This window comes from Onychostruthus taczanowskii, unplaced genomic scaffold, assembly GCF_017590055.1.
Source record: "Onychostruthus taczanowskii isolate IOZ18803 unplaced genomic scaffold, ASM1759005v1 scaffold16, whole genome shotgun sequence".
In the NCBI taxonomy this organism is placed as follows: domain Eukaryota; kingdom Metazoa; phylum Chordata; class Aves; order Passeriformes; family Passeridae; genus Onychostruthus; species Onychostruthus taczanowskii.
The window spans coordinates 9,748,625-9,767,824 of NW_024498795.1; the positions used below are offsets into that span (position 1 = coordinate 9,748,625).

The 19,200-nt window shown below is 38.5% G+C and overlaps 1 protein-coding gene across 1 annotated transcript; it reads right to left on the reverse strand.

Annotated features, from left to right (window-relative positions):
* Positions 1-336: 336 nt before the first annotated feature.
* On the reverse strand, positions 337-17,318 carry USP14 (ubiquitin specific peptidase 14). Its single transcript, XM_041399361.1, has 15 exons — positions 17,161-17,318; positions 16,613-16,645; positions 14,995-15,099; positions 13,252-13,355; positions 11,188-11,246; positions 9,218-9,348; positions 8,836-8,916; positions 8,029-8,108; positions 6,326-6,440; positions 4,795-4,860; positions 4,403-4,495; positions 3,169-3,297; positions 2,041-2,101; positions 1,278-1,385; positions 337-1,152 (listed from the first exon to the last, which is right to left on the reverse strand). The coding sequence occupies exons 1-15, from the start codon at positions 17,242-17,244 to the stop codon at positions 1,001-1,003; spliced, it is 1,401 nt and encodes a 466-aa protein (XP_041255295.1). The 5' UTR covers positions 17,245-17,318; the 3' UTR covers positions 337-1,000.
* Between the last annotated feature and the right edge of the window lie 1,882 nt (positions 17,319-19,200).

A 19,200-nucleotide genomic window follows, 5' to 3' on the forward strand; every position in this document is an offset into this window, starting at 1 on the left:
CCCCAGGGAAGGGTAAAGGACCCTTTCTGATCAAGTGAGGCACAGGCAAACTCAGCACCCTGCCAACAGAAGCGAAAGTATTTCTTACGAATGTGGAACAGCTCTTCCAGAAGGCACTGGGACATAACACTGGGAATTTGTACATCGAGGGGTGAGGGGATTGTTGACATTGATAGTGCTTTTTAGGCTGTAGCCATTGCTGAAAGGCTTTTTTTACAGCAGTCACACACATCCACTTACTGCAGAAGGTCCTGTAAATAAGCAAAGCCCAGTTTTGCAGCCACCACACTGGACTTAGCTACTGAGTAATGAGTAACAGGACAGGAGACACATCCCTACAGCTTAAAAAAAAAAGTGACTTTATTCCATGACTGCTTTGAGACATTCATTAGTGGTGGCCCAAGAAGTGAAAACAAACTGACTACAGTACCAGGACAGGAGCTGTTTTTAATGGAGACACATTGTTGATCACAATTTATTCTGAAATCATGAGATGCCAGCAACAGAACAGACTGAATCAGCAGGTCAGGCTGGACAAATACTTGATTGTAGCCACAGCTGTTGGCTACGGGCAGCAGCACTGAGTTACACAACAAGGCAACGGTTTCTCTTCTACCTTCCTGACAGAACTGCCAGGTAAGGCGAAGGATGGACAGCTACTGAACTGTGGTATAAACCATGCAAGAGTAACAAATGTGAGAGTAGGTGTGTAATAAATACTTGATGACATTAGAGAAGAAGGAGGAGGAGAGGCTCATTAAAAAAAAAAAAATTATCTTCTGCAAGACATTAAAGCTATTTTAAGTATTGTCACCACCACAGTGGGCAGTCCAGTCCCATAGTGACTAATTGGTACATGGATCAGTTTTAAAACAATAGCCCTCTGCACATGAGAAGGTTTGAACAAATTATTTATCCACTTGCTAAAGCTCTGGGGTTAAAGAAGTGATCAGTAATCAACATTTATTTCACACCTAGGCAGAATGGCTAAAACGGAAGACTATTGTTCAGCTGCTTCTTCAACGACTTCAATTCTGCGAGGCCCGTAGAGTAGAACATAAGCTATATGCCAGTCTCCACCCCCAGATAACCTCAAAATGTCTTCAGGTGTAACAATGCTGACTTTGTCATCATCAAATTTAATCCATTCATCTGCAAGGAAAACAAGAGGATCATTTGTAACTTAGGTGCATAAAATTGAAGCTTGCTTAACATCCCCTTTGCTGAAAGGAGCTGTGAAAAGTGGTTAGCAGGGCAATTTATTTATCATTTTTTACCTTGTTTCCTTTTAACCCAAGACACATAATGCCCAGAGGAACTTGATCTGCCTTGATGAGTTAGCACTGCTTGCAGGTCGTAATAGCCGCAATTGTTAGAGCCAATATCTGAATGGGAAAGAAAAAGTAATGCTGAGTCCTGCTTGAACAGCTGCAGTGTTTTTAACAGCTCGCAGTCCAAAGATGCATCAGCCAGGCCGCAGCACCATAGCTGTGTGTGCAAAACCCCAGCTGCAGCACAGTACAAAACCACTGTGAACTAAAGCAGCAGCTCTCAGCCAGGAGACTCTCAGGAAACTGAAGATATTGTGCATTCTCATGACATAAATACGTACCCATAAAAATTACTGATGGAATGCACAGGGTGAGTGCTTTGGACTTCCAGGCTCCAAGCCCTCCCAAAACTGAGGCAACACCAGCACCAACACAGCGCTTTTAGAAGTCCAGTTTAAGTTTTTGTTTGGATTTCAGCCTTCTACCACACACTGACAAAACAGCTTGCAAAACAACTGCACGTTACGTGCAAATGTCTTTTGATGTGCCTGTCTTCTATTATCACCAGCTTGTCAGATGGATGGCAATTATGCCTTTCACTATCTCAACATTTTGGTTTACCTAATCTTTCCATTCCTGTCAGTCTTTGAAGATTAATTTTCAAAAGCATTAAAGAGACAGGGTTCTCAAAATAGTCCTACCATCAGGTACACTTAAACACAAGTAAATAGAAAGTTACTTTAAAGTAGATTTGATTCCCTGTACTCACCATCAGGAAAAGAAAATGGTTCATATTTAACTTCTTTCTGTGCACCATCACTTTTACTAGACTAAAAGAGAGAGTAAGTTGAATTAATGTGGAACAGTTTAATAAAAGCTCTAGCACAATCACATCAAATCCCAAGTCTCCACTAATTTAAGTACGTTTCTAAGTCCAAACATTTTTGTTCAACTTGAAAGAAGTTCATTGCTGTATTTTTTAGGTGGACATGCTAAAGCCTTTTCTGAAGACGACCAGTTTTAAAGCAAATACGTAACCATTTTAGCACAACACTGCCTGCAGTGTTCACCCACGAGATTTATGGGTTTGTTTATGAAACAATTCTGCAATTGCAGATTTATTCCTTGGTGGGGGCTTGCTAGCAGCAGAAGTGGCAATAAGAAAATACCAGAGACAGACTCTCAGTGCCAATACATTCTGTTCAAAAATAGCACTCTTTCCTTGCTCCCATCTGTGTAAGAGGGGATGCAAGCCTCATCCAAATGCTTAAAAGAATTTGACATGAGTTAGGCCAGGAAAAATACCAGCAAACTTTAAAAAAATAGCTAAAACATGACAGTTTTAGCTCATTTGCATTTGTCTTTGTTAAAGACAGGGAAGTCAATCTTAGAATTATGCAGACAGGATAAGACATGAGACCATTTTCCAAGTTTTTACAGTGCTGACTTTAAGCTCACTAGTACAACATGTACTCTAATTTTTACCAGTCAGGTACATAGCAGTGCCTTGTACAACCCTTTCCAGCTGCTGAGCAGGGAACAGCTTCCTACGCTCCACTCAAGAAGGGAGCAGCCACCAAACAGTAATATTTGAAGAGAGTAATTTTGTGTAACTTACAGAAAACTTTTAGGCATAGCACTGATAAACAGAAGCGCTACATTTTAATATATTTAATACCTGCTGTCTGACTACAGCATTTAACATTTCTCATCAAGCAAACACACCAAAGCAGATACTGTCTTTTCATGAAAATACAGGATAAAAAGATCTAAAGCTCAATACCAAGGAGTTTGCTATGTAAGAAAATAATATATTAAGGGACATCAAGTTTTCTCCAGTCCTTATTAGTACCCCAATTTCAAATGTATGAATTAGTGAAAGTGTTAGAAGACTTACGTTCTTTGGCTGTTGATTTACTTTTTTGTCTTCTAGATCTTTGAATTTTGATCGATAAGAAACCATTTTTTCCTGCAGGTCTGGCGTACACAGCTCGTACACATCCAACATAAGAGGAAATTTGACATCCTAGGAAGTAAAAAACAAAGATTTATTAATATGGCTTGGTACTCCACGTTAAAGCATTCTCTCATGGGAAGACAACACAATCAAATTAAATGCAACCCTCTTCAAACTGATGGCAACCTGACCTGCTGGGATTCTGGTGACCATATTTACCAAAAGAGCTACAATGCTTTCACAGAAGAATGTCTAATTCAGTATAAACAAACCACTATAAATTATTACCTTCAGCACAGACTAATAAATCAGATTCGTTATTGTTCGCTGTCATACTTTTACACTATGGAAATACCTATACAGGCCTAAGGGAAAAGAAAAAAGAGGAAGGCGTGTAGAATGACTGTACCCTGGCAAAAATGTTATTTTGTGCTATCCAAACTACCTTCTGAAATCGTTAACATGTACCTCCAATCCCGATTTCATTTCCCCCTCGTGTAAGGACAAGCAGCTATCATGATGCTCCTCGGGCAGCCTACGAGGTCTGTCGGCCACGGCCAACAGAAAGAGTTAACATGTACCTCCAATCCTGATTTCATTTCCCCCTCGTGTAAGGAAGGAGCAGCTATCATGATGCTCCTCGGGCAGCCTACGAGGTCTGTCGGCCACGGCCAACAGAAAGCAAAACCAGAACATTCAGCTGTTTGCAGCTGGTTCCTGCATTTGTCTATCAGAAAGCCAGACAACTAAAATAACTAATACAGGAAGTGTCTGACAGCATAAACATCTCTCATCAGAATTACAACACTGTTCAGAGTTTGAAAGCATGGCCCTCTCCTTAGTTAAACATTCTTCTCGGAACCACTAGTGAGAAAAGACCAAAAAACATCTTATTTACTGTCATGGTATAATGTTAGCAGTACTGGGACAAATTCACTTCTGCCCCTCACCTCCCTCCCCAGTCTGTTTTGGGTAGTGTAGTTTGCCACACACCATCACAACTGGGAATAAAACTACTTGGTACTTTGAGCAAATAAACTGCCCTCAATGTTTTTAAATGCAATTTAAAGGCAAACAACTTAGTAAGTAGTCTTCAAGTCCTCACAGTCTACCTTTAATAAAAACTCACAAAAAACATAAAGAGGAATTAAACTTCAATATGCAAAAAACTTACCTTAAGAACTTTTGCATTCACAGATTCTTTCTCTTTGTAAAAAAATCTAACCATCTGAATAGTCAGGTATGCTGGCAAGCGACTAATTTTGGACTATAAAGAAAAAACAAATTAGAAAAAGCTATTACTTTAAATATTCACAGATTTTTTTTTACCTTAAACACTGGTCATCCTAAATTTTACTATGTCTATTCTGGGAATGTATTTGTACACAAACCCACAGGAATAAAACAAGGTCTCCTTTTTTGAAGCTCTGTCTTAAATTTCCTGGTAGTGGATACTCAGATGCTTTATAAACATAAATCACGTGGTGTCACAGCAATAACTTTGTGGCTTGGAACAGAAAACTGACAATTAAAAGAATTGTAAAGAGGAAGGAAAGTACCACTTACAGATTTGATATAGAGTGCATTTCTCTGCAGTGTTGGAGAGAGTTTGGTGATTTCCTCCTGAAGACGCTGTTACAAGAAAAAGAAGTAACACATGTTCGTCATAAAACACAGCTTAGAGAAAAGCACAACAGGGGTAAACAACCCATAAACTAAATCTTGTTCTGCCAGTCTCTTCTGTTGCTGTCAGCCATTACAACACGTAAGATTTTGAAATTCCTTGGCAGAAGGGACCATGCCCATTCATTCCTTCAGCTCCAGGCTCATTCCTGAGCCCTGACAACACTGAGTTTCTCTCTGCAGAAAATTTTGCCTCACAGGAGTAGAACTCACAATTGGATTTTATTATTAATTGTGTCTGGACTTGGTTACAAATGTATCATATCATGCTTGGAACACAGCTGAAGAAAATCTGAATTTTCCTGTAAGACGAATATTTGCACATTTCTCAGCTCTCAGTCTCAAGCAGCCAGAGCTGCATCTAAATTGACAGCTGGTTTCTCCTAACAAAATTCCAGGAAAGACTAGCTTGGTTCTTAGTGTTGCAATTCTCTTGCTCCAGGCAATCTAGCATAAGAATTGTAGATTTCTTTTGGCCTGAAAGTGAACTTTCTTTTTTTATAGTTTTTTCATTTGTGAGTATTAGCTATTTTATCCTACTTTTCCTTCTAAATTCTGTTAGGAAAAAAAAAATAGAAGACAAAGAGATACAAAGATTATCTGAGAATCACACAACTTGGTTTTAGTCCTGTACAAACCAGATCACTGCTCTAGTCTTACACAGTTACTACAAAGGTTTTACAGTAGCTCCTCTCCTTTCTACTTCAGACTCCCCAAAAAGCCCTTACAATTTCAAAATACAAACATACATAAAAATCACAGAGGAGTTCTAATTAAAAAAGGTTTGAGAATGTTATCTGATGGAAAATAACACCCCCTTCAAAATCTGCAAAATCAAATTTAGTTGTTACATCATCTGGTGGGGTTTTATTTTGGAACCAAAATGCCACCCGACTTTCAAGCTGACTTTTGGACCTTTTTGGAACTGATTGCTGCATAAATCATGATACTGCTGAGTCTGAAGCAAAACCCAGCTGAAGAAACAAGGAGCAATTGCCTTGCACTTGGTTACCTGCAAGGGGAAGACCACGTCAGGGTCAAGATAATGCTCTGCTGGAGTCTGTTTGACATTAACATGCAATTCCCTTACTGAGTCTGGAGCGAAACCCAGCTGAAGAAACAAGGAGCAAATTGCCTTGCATTTGGTTACCCGCAAGGGGAAGACCACGGCAGGGTCAAGATAATGCTCTGCTGGAGTCTGTTTGACATTAACATGCAATTCCCTTTCACAGCCATCTTCCCAATGAACACCAAAAGATTCCCGAAACTTTGTAAAGCTTGGACAGCAGGCATCAATTCCAAGTCGCAGATTAAATACACTTAGAATTAAGTGCATTTAGGTCACTCAGAATTTCAACTGAAAAATATGCAGGCCATTTAGAATTTCAGTTCAATAAAAGTTGCAATAGCTTACCAATTTTAGTCCTGTAAACAGGTATTTCACTTCTTGATTGATAAAGCAGCTAAGCTGAAGGAGATTCTCCTTTCCTTTAGTTACTTCTTCTTCTTCGGCTTCTGTGCATTTCATGCTTCACAAAATTAAGGAAAACCATCATGCACCAAGAGCTGAACTACTACTCTAGTGAAAAGAACATGCCAGGCAGCACAGCAATTTAGGTAATGATGTGCTTGTGTAGACAGTACTTTTCCTTCTCATAGCACAAGAAAGATTTGAAGGAGCCCTTCCTTCAGACCAATCTGTTCCTTCGTGGCTAAGGACAAGGGACAGCAGGGACAGACAGCACACCAAAAAAATAAAAATAAGTCTTTGATCACCATTTAAGCTGAGGCCTGCTTTTTCTTTCTTCTCCCCCATCACCACCCAAGCCCCAGGACACAGAACACATTAACTGGCTGCCAACACCCTGTTACAAAGCTCTCCTGCAACATTACACTCCATTGTTGCTTATGATTAATAAAGTTCTTCTACTGCTGCTGGCCAGGCTTCCTACTTCTTTCAACATGCAGAGCCTCCTTTCTCTGCCTTGTATCTGTCCTCTTCACTGAAATAAAATTAATTCCTTCATTATTTTCTACACATTGCTTTTAATTGTTCTGTCTGTCCTCTCCTCTTTTCATAGTTCTAGCCCAATGCTTTTCTCTCATCCATCTCCTTCCAACCAGGTATTTTTCTGACTGCAGCTATTCTACAAATGCTGCTGTAATTACACTTAGAAAGTCTAAAACTCTTCTAACAAGTCTTCTTGCTGACACTGGTCTATGCATTATTCCTCTTAGCTACACATTCCAAGTCTCCCAACTATTTTATGGACAACAAACATCACAGTAGAGGGAGAGAGATGCAAGATTCTTACCTTAAAAAAGGCCTTTATTCCTCATTACTACCAAGCCATGAGATACAGTACCTCATCTAAGAGGATGTTTCCTTATTCCAGACAAGCAAAATGCACAGTGTATAATTCTTTCTAAAAGTGGTACTCAGTTTGATGACAGCCAGGATTTTGGGGTGGAGAAATGGGAAAAGAGTAATATTTGCCATGAGATGTGTGCCCCATGTGGTAATATCCTCTTTTTCTTGCTATAAAGAATCACTAGAAAGCTGTCGGCTGCATTTGTTTTTTACTCATACAACTGTGGACACCTACTTTGTTTCTTAAGAAATCAATCAAGCTACCTTTTGTGCATCTTTTAGTATACCAGGTATACCAGCAACACACCCATACTAGCCAAAAAAGCTGATTTAGGACAATTACTTTTAGATGAATAAAGCATGTCAGCACCCTTGAAGCTGGTAAGTACCAATCTTCTCTGGGAAGGATATGTGCTGTTGCAATTACTTTTAGATGGATAAAGCATGTCAGCACCTTGAAGCTGGTAAGTACCAATCTTCTCTGGGAAGGATATGTGCTGTTGAAATTCAACAAGGGTTTTTTTTCCTGCATTACCATTCTTTCTCCTCACATCATCCTCTCTCTCAAAGCATATCCAATCTTAAAGTTAAGTTTTGTGTACTCCTGCACAACATCATGACCCTCTTCCCCAACCTACACCTTCATTTTCCATACTATTCTGAACAATGCTTTTCATCCTCCCTGAACTCAACTGCTAAAGTGTGAAATCCTCATTGTTTATGTCTTGCCTTAGTCTTTAGGATACGCTGTTTCAAATTCAATGCTGAAGAACTGATCAATTAAACTCTTCTTTTTAGAGGATGCTGCTGTAGCTCCAGAGTCTGTCTGTAAAACAAATTCTCTTATGATGTAACTTTAAATACAATGTAAATAGTCTTCTCTACAGACAAAATAACCCCATTTATTTAGATTCTTTAAAGCCTATTCCTTCATTTTTCTATAGGTGCATTTCTCCTAGTCAGTCAATCTTCTTACACAACATAAAAATTTCAAAATAAATATGCTTATAACATGCTGCTAAAACCAACCTGAAGCCCATTAACAAGCAAGATCAAAAATTCATAAATCACTGGCCCCTTAACTTAAATCTATATTAAGTTTCAGGACAGTTTTCCAAGGCTCTGCTAAGACTCTCCAGAAAACAGTTTACAGAGAAAAGAGAAAGATGTTCTGGTAAAATCTCGGCAAAACCTTTGAGCAATTTCTTGTATCAGGTTAACAGTTAAAGTTAAAACTGTAGCATGCTTTTTTCAGAAAAAAAAAAAAAGTTCTCATGTGTTGAATTCACAGGTTATGAGGGCCAGCTGCCACATACATGAGAGGGGGTCCCCACCAGCTTGGTGCAACACTGCCTTACACAGCCCTAAGGGCAAGGTTTCCTTTAGCACACTCCACTGCGTCACTGACAGCACCATTATGCTGATCAGAGACATCAGAAAGCAATTTCACTATTCCAGACATATGTTAAAGAACTCACAAACAGATAATACTTAAGAAAACATATGTGAAATACTATAAATTCTTATTCTGGTTAGAGTAAGACTACAATTACCTCCATAATTGTATCACCTTCTATGCCTTCCAGCTTCTGCTGTAGTACCCTCATCATCTGCACCCAGCACTCATTGGCATCCTAGGAAGGGAGCACAACATTAAATCTGACTACAAGCACTATTTAGTAACATTAAACCCATCAATTATAAAGCCAAACATGATGATTCCTTAACTAAGAATTTCTCCCAATTCCACCATGTATTCTCAAAATTAGCACTTGATATTACGTTCAACTTCTATGCAACTTTTCTGCAGAAAAACCACCCCACTTCACTGGGAGTAATTATTTTCACAGGAGAAGGAAAGTCTTAAAACATTCTTGTTCTCAACTTCCAACATACTATAGAATTTTAAACAATAAGCTAATAATTGGTCTTTACCTGTTGAAGGTACTGGCCTTGATCACCTTTCTCTGCAAACTGTGGGAAGGCCATATGTAAAAACTGCAGGAGAATGATAGGTGGGATACTGGAGGAAGTTTTATCCATGGAATCAAACAAGTCTCTAAGAGCTTGAAGAAAAAGTGAATTCTTTGAGAAGTGAAAAAACAATTCAAACATGGCAGGAAGTGTAAAAAGAACGGTAAAACAGCAACAACATTTAAAGACTGATCATTTAACAGTGTCCAATTTGATCTTTCCAAAGCAGAACCAAATTTTCCAGGTGGCATAACAGGTGCACCTATGATCTCCTTTCTGAACACAACTTGGAAAGCATAAAGATGGCAATTCTGAGAATTTGGCACATATTGCCTTGCCTTTCCTGGCTGCTAACAGGGGAAAAAAATAAATTGAGCAATTAAGATTTTGTTTGGAATACATCTGAGGAACAACTTTTTCACAAAACAAACCAGCAAGCATTCACAATCTTTCCTCTAGAGCAACTTAAGTTTCACCAGCTACCAGGAAAAAGAACTTTAATAAAATATCTAAGAAATACCCATGCTTAAGACTCAGGAAAACAAGTAAGTGTATGCATATGTGCAGAGAGCTCGTAACTATGTGCAATCCAATGAATGATACTGACTGCATGACAACACACATGGCTTTCTTTTTTATCCCATACTCTAGCACATGTTTTATCTACCCATGTTACAGCATTTTAAATCCACAGATCACTTCAAAGGTACCTGTTAATCCTCACAACAACCCTGTGAGGTAGGCAACAATCTGCATGGTCACTAATTTACAAGTGAAGAGACTAATGAATTGTTCTCTCCAGTAAGTGAATATAGGTAAGATTACAGGGAACCAAGGTCAGTTGCTTCCTCTTTTAGAAATGTCTTCACTGACCTTGATAAGAGGTGCAACTGATATGACACAGCAATTTAAAAAATAAAATGCCATAAGTGTCATGCAGGAGTTCCTGAACAGCTCAGCACCCAAGAATTAACTACAAATTACTTAAACTATTAAAATTCCTAAGAAGCAGAGCTGTCACCTTAAAAAGAAAACGAGGGACACGAAGTAAAGGTAGTGAAAAGGGGAGGGGCAGGCATGGCTGTATAGAGTAACCATTGAACTTACCACCCCAAAATTCGATCAGCAGGCATACCCACAAACTGGACCTTTCCTTCCTTATATTGTTTTGTTTTTCCTTAAATGGACTGGTAGAAATCCCAGTGTCCTGGCCCAGCATCTTAGTGGGGCAATGAAATAGAGTAAAAAAAGAAAAAGCGGACAAGTAGTACCCTTGTTCAAGTGTAAGGGGTCTAACTAGAACTCTAGTTAGAGCTTGAAGATACGGGGCCACCGTGAGCTCCCACAGTGTGAGCACCCAGACCACCACAACAAGGAGTAACTTCTGCTTTGAAGACTCTCCTTTCCATTCCAGTTAAGAAATCTGGATCTTTAGGGCAAAGGCCAAGACCACTGATAAAGCATCAGTTTCCATCATAGTAATGCTCAGCCAATAAATCATGCTAAAAAACAACAATGAAATACATATCCCCAGGAGTAGGGTGTTAGCCTACCACCACATGAAACAAAGAACTTAAGTTTTTCTACACAAAGTGATCAAATCAATAGATGGATGGATGAAATCTGCTTTAAGAAGTTCCAATTACTTCATGCCTACATGTAAAACAATTAAGAGATACAAGTTGTTTCTAGCCTAGTCTGAAGTATCTTTTCCTTAGCCTGCAGCCTGACAATGTGCAGAGATAAATGCCTTGCAGGCAGGGGCAGAACAACCTATAAAGACAAAATGAATCCTCCAGTGCCAGCAGATCTGACATTCCTAAGGCGTATGCACTAAAGAACAATACACAGAGTTTTAACTGCAAATTTCATCTGCAGCTAGCAGGAAATCACACTTGTCTAAAACCCTGTTTTCTACTCTAAACACCAACCTGCAGTAATGTATTGAGCAGAGGCCATTTCTCCTGAAGCTCTTAAGGCACCACCATACCTAAAAGGGAAGAAAAATAATTTGCATGCAATTAAACACAAATAGGAATGACAGCCAGGTTTTTGAAGCAGGCAGCAACTGGATTCATTTAAAGGAAATCTATCACCAAGCCAGAAGTAACCAAAGGTAAGATTCACTCACATTTACGTCAAAGTTTCAGCTACTTTGCAAGTATGGAAGCAAAGGAAAATGGGCATCTTTCAGACAGTAAAGGCAGCCCAAGAAGTCTGGCTACATCACTGCAGCTTCCCTAATCCTTTTGCCCCAAAGACTCATTTTATTTTTAAAGAAACTGAGGAAGTCTAAACACAAGCTATGCCATTTCTGAAACATTTGCCACGGCCTCTTCAGATACATGGAAAAAAACACCTTCAAGGATAGATGGCAGATGAAATGCACACAAGCTTGCTTCCTCCCTCCGAAGCAGAAGCAAAACAGTGAGAGATGAGATGTTTTCTTAGGGAAAGTATTTCCTACACCAAGAAGGCATGGGAGTCCACCTGTATGACAAGAACTTACCACCCTTCTTTGAATTCCTAATTTAGCAGCTGGATGAGGAACAGATGGACTCCCCAAAGCCTTCAAGCTAAAGGAAGATCTCACGTATTCTCTGAACTTTTGAAATTCTGACCATTGCTAGATGATGAGCAAGAAACTTTCCCCTGACATGCCACAGAACAGGGAGGAGTTCCTTGGGGAGATCAGCAGAGCAGGCTGCGAGGGAAGAAGCTTAACAGCTTTCCCAAGTGAGTCCTTTCACAGCTCTCCCGCTGCCATGCACCCTATAGCCTTCCATGCTGTCATCAAGCAGGGAAGACCAAAAAAAGGCTAAATCTCCAGGGAAAAACAGAGCTTGAATCCGAGTGTGAATCTGACTTCCCACAGACAATACGGCCACATCTTGTATTGCAGTCTGCCAGTTTCACAGGCTACATTTTGCTTTTTGGTATGTTAAATTTTATTCAGATTCAGCGCCATAACTCAGAGTCTTTCACATGGAAAGAAGCAGACTTTCCAAAAATGCTAACACTGATAGTGTTTTTATTTTTCAATAAAAACCTTGAAACCAAATTTCTGTACTTCACAAGTAGTTCTCAGTGCTTAATAATTAAGGTTCACCTGCTAACAGAATGAAAAACTGTTTATATCTATTTAAATAAAAAGTGATTCTGTAATACAGAATATCCAGCTGGGTACCACAGAATCAAGAAAGCAGTGCATTTTAAAGGAATTAAATTAAAACCCTAAGACGGCAATAATGCTCTACCTAATTCTCACTTTTTAAAAATACTCATTGTTTTCTCATTACAATTCATCTGGAGGACAAATTCAGGCCACATTGGCAGGTATTCTTTTTTCCTTCAATATTCATAGCTTTCAAGTTTCTTGTATATTCCTTATCAAAAAAAAAAAAAAAACCCCACTAGCTATTTTCACATTTCAGTCTAGAACAGCAAAAACAAACAAACAAAACCAGAAAAGTTAACCTACAATCAGAAAAAATCAGCAAACAAAACAAAATTCCATGAAGACATGTCTTAGAACTTCCTGCTATACCTCCAAGTAGCAAATGTCAGAATTTCTCAGCTGAAAATACTGTGCAATAGAGCCATTGCAGGAAATATTCCTCAAAGGAACAGGACTTCCATATGATTCTTTTATGTAGAACAGGACCATAAAAACTAACAGCAAAAAAACAGGGTTAAGAGTTCAGTAGCTTATTTTAGAATTGTAAACTGGTCTTGATAGGAACTACTTTCTAGCTAAGCAAAACACATTCTCTCTATTAAAAGCCAGTTCCAAGAAACACAAAGCCTTAACTTCTTCATTAAAGTACACACACAGCCACAGGATAAACTTTAATTGATCATTCTGTTAATCTTGAATAGAACTAAAGAGTAATAGATTGTCATGATAATCTATACCAGTATTAAGATGACCACTCTGCAAAATATCTGCTTCATGAGCTAAAGGAAACATTTTTGTCATGGTATTTTTGTCCTACCTTTTAAGGGCCTCTTTCACTTCTGGCACTGAGCGGATACACTGAACCGTAGCATTCATGTAGCAAGTGTTGCCAAGGTTTGTCAATCCACATGGCAATTCCATCTACCAAAAAAATTCACAAGGGAGCTTGAAGGTCAGAGAGAAGTGGCAACCATTTCCGCACAAATGCTATAATGTGACATTAATGTCTAAGCATATGAATTATGCATAAAACCCGGACTATTCCGTCAAACGTTATGAGGATTTCCAGATCCACTTTATTATATTTATCATTACACCATTTGATACTTTTAGGGAACATTCAGGAATGCTTTGGGGTTTTTTCTGTGCATGTTGAGTTTAATGAGTATGTTCTTCAAGCATGCAATTATTCAGAAAGTTCAACTATAATCCCATTCAAGTTTTGACCTTAAAATTCTATTTCTGTGAAATTTCCACATGAATACATTTGTACAAAACACTGATGTTTTAATTAGAATCAGTTTTCAGTAAAACTCTGAAAATGATGGAGTTCATAGCTGGAAACAAAAGCACTGTTTAAACAACTCCTCTCCAGAAATTTGCAACAGGTCATTAATCTGATCTTTTCAGGCAACTTGTGGATTTCTGAAGTTTTGACCAATATGAAGGCCAACTAATAGTAAGCTAACCAGTTGCAGAAATAACTATAAATCACCATGTAATAGAATTTTTCTTTATTTTTCTTTAATCCTGAATACTTAGGTATTTGTCAGGGAAAACCACAAAGTTTAATGAAACTGAAGTAGTAGTGCATACTAATATCAACAAATTATTTTAGGAAGAGAGAACTCATTCATCATATCTCACAAGTGAACACATGCACGGCAGACAACTGAATTTTGATGTGTAACAAAATTTCCATGTGACCAACTTTTTTATCTGACAGTGAAATCATGCCCTTGCTTGCCTGTCAGTTATCTCAATGTCTCTGTATGGGGTTACTCCAAAACACATAAATACCCTTCACCTGCAGGTGGCCTGGAAAGCACTAAATCCTGAAGCACAAACCCAGTGCTGAACTACGGATCCTTTTTCATACAGACATGCATAAAAGTATTTCTGTTCTGCACGCACAGCTGACAGCAATCATGCAACTGTTAAGTATGACAAAACTTGCAGTTCAAATGACTCGTGAGAAAATTAAGGCTTTCAAGTTGTAAAAAAGGAAATTCAGGAGTTACTTCATTAAGAAAATAATAATTATGCTCTTTCAGACTTTACTTCCACAAAGCAAAACACTTGTGTCAAACTTAGTTTCGTTAGTTGACTCAATACTAGTAACATGGATACTAGTAACATGGACAAACAAAACCCCAAATACATCCCACCCCAAAACAAACCCTAGTTTCTCCTCACAGATATGAAAGAGGCGGGAAATAATTTTGCATATCTAAGAGGCCTTGTTTAGACAAAGTACAGGACACTGATGCAGTAAGGGCAATATAACTTCATCTTTAAAAACATCAGCAATGCTATTTTTAGAAAATCTACTCAGCTGCCTGCTCAAAGGAAAAACAACACTATTTGTATGACTTTTAAATTAAATCCCAGATTTCTTTTCACTGCTCCCAGTTCGGTCATTGATGTGAATTTGTGATTCTTGGTGAAGATGCTAAACAGACACTACAGTTTCAAAACCCACTTTTAAGCAACTGCAAGTATTTAAAAACTTGCCATTACTCGAAGGTTTACCAGAAACTGAAGTTGTAAACATGCTTACAGCTGAAGCCAACTGCTCCTCTGTCATGTCCTCCACGAAGATGGGGCGAGCAACCGGCTCTTCTGGAAGCGCGTCGGCGGAGCCCATCATTAGTAAGGTCATCCCCTTGAAACACAGTGAAAGCAGCAATGAATGGCTAGGGACAGTTATTTCCACTCAAACCCTTAAGCTCTTAACATACTTCAGCTATTTCCCCAAAAATAAACACAGCTGATTTATTTATTTATCTCTTAGTTTATCAGAACCAATACACTGCACTACCGTGACTTCAGGGCATGTCTCAATTCCTCATATCTAGGAAGTACCTATTGGGAACAACTCCACAGAATTATCCATGGTAGATGTTTCCACTGAAATGTCTGGTGAGGCTGGTGAGCTTGCCTGGCAAGTTCTGGGTTAAACCAGTTGAAAAGTGAAAAATAACCTAAGCTACCACATCAGTTTAGACATGAGAACTAACATTTATGGGGTAAAAAAAAAAAAAATCAATCAGGTTTCCATGCTTGCTGAGCTAGCATAATATGAAAACGAGTCTTTTAGCATTCAACAGGAGCACATCTACACAATAAGATCTGTCAAAGAGGAGAAAATTACTATCTGGAGTCTTGAAACATACAGCGCTAAGGAAAAGGATGAACAACAGAATGAAGAGAAACTGCTTTGACAGTGTAAATAAATCCCTAGAACTTGTATATAATATTATTAAAATGAATAAAAGCAGCTATTATCACAACCACATGCAGAAAAAGACAAGAATATTATGTACTCCATCTTTTGCTGAATAACTTTGCTACAATAGCTGCAGCTAGAGGCTGCTAACAGATGTTTGCAAACTAGTTACAAGGGTAAGAGCAATGCTCCCTAATTCAATCTGCCCAGTGAAGAACTGGAGTCAAACCTGTAAAGCTGCTACAAGAGGTTACAAGAGACGTACAGTAACGAAAATGACACAAAAAAAAAAAAAAAAAAAAAAACAAAAAAAAAAAAAACCCCACAACAGAAACCTGTGGGATTCCCTGATGCAATATTATACCAGCAAGCAACATAAACACAAACACTTTCTGTTTTCTTTTTGAACTAGCCGAAGGTATGAATTACCATTACTAATGGCTTTGTTTAAAAACAGCACTGTTTAACAGAGAAGAGCACATTTCAGCAGGCTGGTAAAAAAGGACTTAAGCAGAGGTGTAACTGCAGCATCACCAAAACATCTGTCCCTGCTGGCGATGTGCAAGGACAAAGGTCTGGAGACAGTGCCCATGTTCACCAGATCTCTCTAAACATCATCACTTACTTTTATGGTCACAGATAAAACAGCATTGTTCTGATCCAGAACATTTATTGTACGGAATAAATAAATATATGCACTCAAGTACTCCAGAAAAGACAGTAAGAGCTCCCTACTGATGCAAAAAAAAGAAGTTTTTTAATAAATCAATGGTGAGACCTTTCTAAGCATGCTTACATACGACATTGATAAAATTATTTTTCATCAAGGTGTAACTTTTTGAGATAGCACTGCCCATTCAAACAGAAACAGCAAGCACTTTCAAGTCTTTCTTTAAATGCCAAAATAAAAAATCAGAATAGTAAAATTTAGTTACTGCTCAGAACTTACATTCTTTATTTTTAGGTTTCCCCAGTCATCATCCTGTGAAATAAAAGAAAAGACAAGCTAATTATCTTGTAGCAAGTATTTTCATTAATATTAATCACATTTCTAAGTATACAATTGTGTTTCATCCAAGGTTACACAACATTAACTATTTACATGTTATCAAGTCTTGTCTGACTAAAACAAAAAGCAGCCAAGTTGTGTTCAATAAGATTTCTCATGTGTTGCTCAACACTGCTTAAATGTAAGCAACTTTTTGCAACAAAATTGCCAATGTCTCATTACACCACTAAGTCTCCAGCAGAGAAGCACCCAAGAAAATTCTATTAAACAAGCTAGAAAGAAAAAACCTGCATTCAGATTCTGAACATAAAAAAGTAACAAAAAAAAAAAAATCTCCCACCAAGCTGTGTTTTGTATAAATAAGTCAAGAAGTGCAGTCAGTTTAACACATACAACCAAAGATCTTCCGGAGGAACACCCAGAAACATCGTCACTGTTCATGTTAACACATAACAAAGTTAGACATAATATAAAAAATTGATTTCTACCTTCAGAGTTCCTCCTTTAACCATAACCTTCTGTCTGGCTGGCTGAACTCCAGTCAGTGCAAATAACTGGGCTTTGAAGACCATCGGAGGTTCATCAGTGTTCAGCTCCACGCCATCGAATTTCTCTTTTCCCCATTTCACATTCACTGCAAACAAAATGTTTTGAAACTTGATTATTTCCTAATACTTAAGAATGCAATTATCAAGATTACCAAGACTTCATATAGTCTCAAAATATTCTGTTTTCAGCTCTTAAAATTGTCAATAATGAAGCTAGGGAACACCCTTACTATATGGCACCTCATCCATCAGAACATAGCACTTCCAGCAGGTCTAAAAATATCTGAAAAACAAGTCTAAAGTAACTTATGTACTGAGAAACTCTGCAAGCAGTAAGTGTGTCTAACAGCACAAGAAACCCTTTAGTGGGTCTTCAGAAAAGCAGTTTGGAACTAATTCTCCCATTCTCTTGGCACTGCTTGCTGCAAACAACTGAACTTTCTGAAGGAAGTTCAGAGGTGCGATTCCAGCTCAGTTATCCACAGGACTTCCGTTTTCCTTCAGAGGAAAACAATACGCTGTTCTTTAAAAGCAAGGCTACTGACCCCAGTAAGGGTGCAGGACTGGAATTAGGAAGCAAAGTGAAATTTGGTCACAAAAAGTGTAAACCTTGATGCAGGAAATGGGATCATTAGCAGAAACGGGAGGCAGAATGGCACAATGGAATGTTAACTTCGCTTTGGTGAGGTTAGTAATGACCATGAGCAGACAAAAAATGCCTGGAATAAGCTGTGTGCCTCTACAGTGACCAGAACAGTGACACACCTTTGACCACTTCCAAGAACTAACACAGGGACATAAGGCTTCCTTAGCAAGCTGAGATTTTACTGAAAATCTGTAAAATACAGCACGCAGCAATATCCTAAATGCACAGTAAGTGGCTGAAATACCAGACTTTAGGAAAGCCACATTCTTCTACCTCTGCTTTGGTTTTACATAAATATATTACAGCAACCATACCTTTTCAAAACACAAAGCTCTTAGAAGTCATAATTTTGAAAACCCTTCCAAAAAGATTCATATTTCAGATGTATGCAATGCTTGTGATGCGTAGTATCACAGAATAATCAAAAGCAAGTCTAAATGAGCTAGACTAAATTCGTCTACAAAGGAACTCAAATGACCAACTTTTCAGTATTTCTAATAGAAAGCATCTTCTATTTTGCCCAACGTTCCAATTTTTTTTAAAACACATTTATTATTTTGCATATTCAAGATCTACAAAGCACAAGACAACCCACTCAGTCACTGAACAAGTCAGCTGCACAGACTTTTGCGTTTTTAATTTTTGAACAGTCATGCTTCCACTGCTAAATATGCAGAAGAGTTAGCAATTATTAATCTGTAGTGTCGCTGGTTTTGACAATGCAGCACTCAAGAAGAAGAATGGAAGAGCATGACTGTCTTCTCTTCAGAGATTGCAACCAAGACTTTGTGCAAAAGAAAAGAGAAACTCGTTAATTTGAAAACAGTGAAAAGTATGAAAAAGGAAGAACATATTTTCCCTGCTGATCAGAAAACACAGCATATACGCTTCACAGAATGGGTCAGGTTGGAAGGGACCACAGAGGGTCACCTCATCCAACCTGCTGCTCAAGCAGGGCCATCCCAGAGGACAAGCCACAGGACTGTGTCCAGACTATTCCTGAACATCTCCAGTGAGGGGGACTCTACTAGATTTGGATGAGTTCAGGAAAAATCACTAAACTGACATAAGGATCCCGGTTTGCTAACCACAGCCAAAACAAGCTGTGTACTGAGGCTGCATACAACCTAAAAAACTGAAAAGCCCAAATAGGCCAAATCTGTGAGATATTATCAAGGCAGTTACTGGTCCCAGAAGTGTCACTGGCGGCTTTGTTCTTGAAGTCTTCCACGGAAACCTTTCCTCACGGCAAGAAGGGCCAGCAGGATGATTTACAACTTAAGAAAGCTTTAATTTTAGGTTTAGGCTAGACATTAGGAAGAATTTCTTCACAG